This window comes from Fukomys damarensis, unplaced genomic scaffold, assembly GCF_012274545.1.
Source record: "Fukomys damarensis isolate Sample0158 unplaced genomic scaffold, DMR_v1.0_HiC HiC_scaffold_6, whole genome shotgun sequence".
Taxonomy (NCBI): domain Eukaryota; kingdom Metazoa; phylum Chordata; class Mammalia; order Rodentia; family Bathyergidae; genus Fukomys; species Fukomys damarensis.
Window position 1 is genome coordinate 41,727,876 of NW_022900918.1, and position 3,191 is coordinate 41,731,066.

At 52.6% G+C, this 3,191-nt stretch overlaps 2 protein-coding genes across 2 annotated transcripts in view; one reads left to right on the top strand and one right to left on the bottom strand.

Moving 5' to 3' along the window:
* Cars2 (cysteinyl-tRNA synthetase 2, mitochondrial) overlaps positions 1-3,022 on the bottom strand; it is a 22,857-nt gene extending 19,835 nt beyond the window's left edge. The window contains exons 1-3 of the mRNA XM_010619990.3: positions 2,984-3,022; positions 2,736-2,874; positions 2,284-2,545 (exon numbers count right to left, since the gene is read on the bottom strand). Of these exons, the coding sequence (XP_010618292.1) occupies positions 2,284-2,545; positions 2,736-2,874; positions 2,984-3,022 (440 nt within the window). The remainder of the gene's footprint in view (positions 1-2,283; positions 2,546-2,735; positions 2,875-2,983) is intronic.
* The window catches only part of Ing1 (inhibitor of growth family member 1), a 6,137-nt gene continuing 5,557 nt past the window's right edge, over positions 2,612-3,191 (top strand). Inside the window, exon 1 of the mRNA XM_033760974.1 lies at positions 2,612-3,026. The gene's annotated coding sequence lies outside the window, so the exon portion shown is untranslated. The remainder of the gene's footprint in view (positions 3,027-3,191) is intronic.

Consider the following 3,191-nt stretch of genomic DNA (forward strand, 5'->3'; position numbering starts at 1 on the left):
GGCGTGGGCGCTCCCCTCCGCACAGCCCAGGCCGGGAACCCTGGCCGCCGCACTGAGCCCAGACGGGAACTCGCTGAGCGGTCCGAACTCCTCCCTCCTCAGCGGGGTCCGAGTCTGGGCGGTGAGACACGCGGTGGAGCGAGCAAGAACAGGTTCGGCGCCGGGGTTTTAGCTCAGTGGTTCCGCCGCCTGCCCTGCAAGCACAAGGACCCGAGTTCCATCCCCGGTACTAAAAAAAAAAAGAGAATTCTGTCTCAAGAACAGGTTCGGTGACACCGAAAACCAAAGCCCGCGCCTGAGTCTGGGCAGCCAGCACGATGGGCTGGGCTACAAGAAATCATTACTTTGAGAACGACAGTGGTATCTCTTGTCCTCAGAAAATCAGTCCTGTGTTCAGTCATTAACTGGCAGCAATGCTATGTTCTTAATGCTTTTGGGAATGTGCAACGCAATGATAAACATAACCCATTATTTAATGAGTAAATTGGTTCTCTTGCATACTGGAGGCATGCGCGTGGCGGAATCTAATCTAGTGACAGCGTCTGGGATGTCACCGGCACACAGACCCGGACGGAGAAGCCTACGAAAGTCACCTGCCTATCCCGTTTCTTCATTGTAGCCCACCCTATGCTGTAGGGTGGACTTTTATGTTTTCTTCCTTTCCCTCCTAATTTTATTTGGCCTAAGCTCACGCTGCAGAGCCTTTTTCCCCTGCCTTATTTTTTCCCCTAACTTTAAAAGTCACCTTACTCTGCAATGTGGGCCACAAGAAGAGAATTAGAAATAATGATTCCAAGATAATCATAAATGCCATTTTCAGTCTTTAACGACAACGAAGTGTAGTTTTCAGGCTGACATTTCCTTCTGAGGGAAAATCTTGCAAATCCAAAGTAGAGTGGATTACAGCACCGTAATGTTGATGGCATTTCAAGTTTCAGATGAAGCTAGTATTTAAGCACCTCAAAAGAAAGAATTGTGCTCATCCCTTACGTTTTATTCCAACAGCTTTGAGCATCTCTACCAGAAACCTGTTTTGATTGATTGCTTGGTGCTGAGGATTGAACCAGGGACATGCCAGGAACATGTCCTACCACCAAGCTACATTCCTGCTCCCAGATGTTTCTTTAGCTAAAAGTTTTAATACCTACTTTTGGTGTACAAAGGTCAAACCTGAAACAGTCAAGATTTTCAAAGTTAAATATTTGTCCTTAGTGGCGTATTTAAAAGACAGAGTAGATGCTATACTTCATTTATTGGTCTTCTAAGTTTATGCAAGAAACCACTTTTTGGCCAAGGGTGGCTCTATGAAACCACTCATGCACCGCGGGGTTCCCCGCATGGGAGGCAGTTATGCTGGCTTCAGAGTGCATGCCTCGCAGACTGGAGCTGGCTCAGCCTAGCACTTCTACCTAAACAGCAAGATGCCTTTTTGGTTCATGTGTCTGTGAAGTCCGTGAACAAGAGAAAGACGCAATAATCATTCAGACAGCATCGTGACTTTTTGAAATTAACACAGGCCAAATTCTAGCTTATTGGAGTAAATTAATTCTAACATTTTAAAAACTTTTAGTGAGACGGGGACCCTAAGTAGTTAAGCCTGGCCTCAAACTCACTATGTAGCTCAGGCTGAGCAAACTTTCTGCCTCAGCCTCTGGAGGAGTGGGGTTACAGGCGTGCACCACTACGCCATGATCCAACACTTACTAACGACCCCAGATAAACGCTGTTCATGCTCCCAGTGACAGAGTTAAAAGTCTCTTACTGCTGTATTTTTACTTATATGCTCTTTGCGAAAGACACAATTTTAAAAATTCAATCTTGTAGCTCTCTGCACTGTTTTGGTTTCCATATGTCAGTGTTTTGTGCAGACTGGTGGCCAATATTTTCTTGTAAAAAGTTAAAGTTCTCTATTTTTCATTTGCTCTTTCTTGGGCCCAAACTGGAAGTGCGAATTGGTAAAATAACCAATTCGCCTTAGAGCAGAGTGAACGTTCCTCTGCTGCGTTGGTGAAGGGTATCCAGACCAAGATGGGGATCCACATACTTCGCGGTGTAAAATATTTGTCCTTTAGCGCCGCCGCCACGCTCCGGCGGAACGACCCGACTCCAAACACTTTAGTCAGAAGGGAGGCACCGACGGCCCCATCACAAAATAAAATACCCCGTGCGTGGCTGCAGCGCGCACCCCGGTGGCTAATGCACAAGTTTCTAAATTTTACAAATTTCACTGGCTTGCACAGAATACTTATAGAATCGCAGCTGGCTTCAGAGGCCGCACAGTACCCGCTTAAACTGAAAAGGCCCTGCGTCTGGTTCTGCACCAGGAGGTTGCTGGAGGTCCCAGCTGGAAGACCTGGCACCGCCAGGATGCGGTATACTCCGCGGCTGGCTCCCGAGACAGCCAGCCGCCGAGCGTCTCCGGGGCGGATCGCCGACGTCAGGGTATCGAGGACAAGCCGCAGCAGCGAAAAGCGACCGAACTGGACCGCAGCCCCAGCAGGACAAAGGCGGTAGAGGGTCCGCGTGGCCACGCCCAGGGCGGGGCCTGGGCCGGAAGGGGGCGGTCCGGCCCGTCGTCTAGGCAACGGCTCCTCCAAACCCTGGCTCTAGGAGCGTGGGGGAGGGGAGGGCGGCCGTCCGGGGGAGGCGTGGAGGGCCGGGGGCAGCGAGGGGCTGAGGGTCAGGGGAGCGATCGCTCCAGTCGGCCCGCCATCCGCGGGTCCGGCCCTGAATACCGGCTCTCCTCCCCGGGCCCTTTGTCCCCAAGCCTTTCCAGAGTGAGCTGAAGAAGGCAACACAAAAGGAGGGCGGTGGCGAGAGGCGCAGGCGCCGGAGGCGTGGAGCCTGCTGGGAGTAGTGGTCCACCTCGCGACGCTTGGCCCCAGCGCGCAGGCGTCATCACTTCCGCCTCGCCTGGGCCCGCCCTATCTGCCCGCCTCCGGAGGAGCCGTCCCTCTAGTAGTGCAAGCCCCAGAGGAGTTACCCGTCGTCGCCATGCCTCTCCTTCGTCTTCATTGGCCATTGAGGTAAGGGCGGGAAGTGGATTGGCTCCGGGAGTTGCCAGTTTTTTGCTGGACACTACTTATACCGCACTGCGGGGCGGAGTGAGGAATAAGGCTGGGGGCTGGCTCGAAGGCGGTCTTTATCGTGCGTCAGTCTGCAAGGCGACGGTTCCGCGGCCCGCCGGCCCC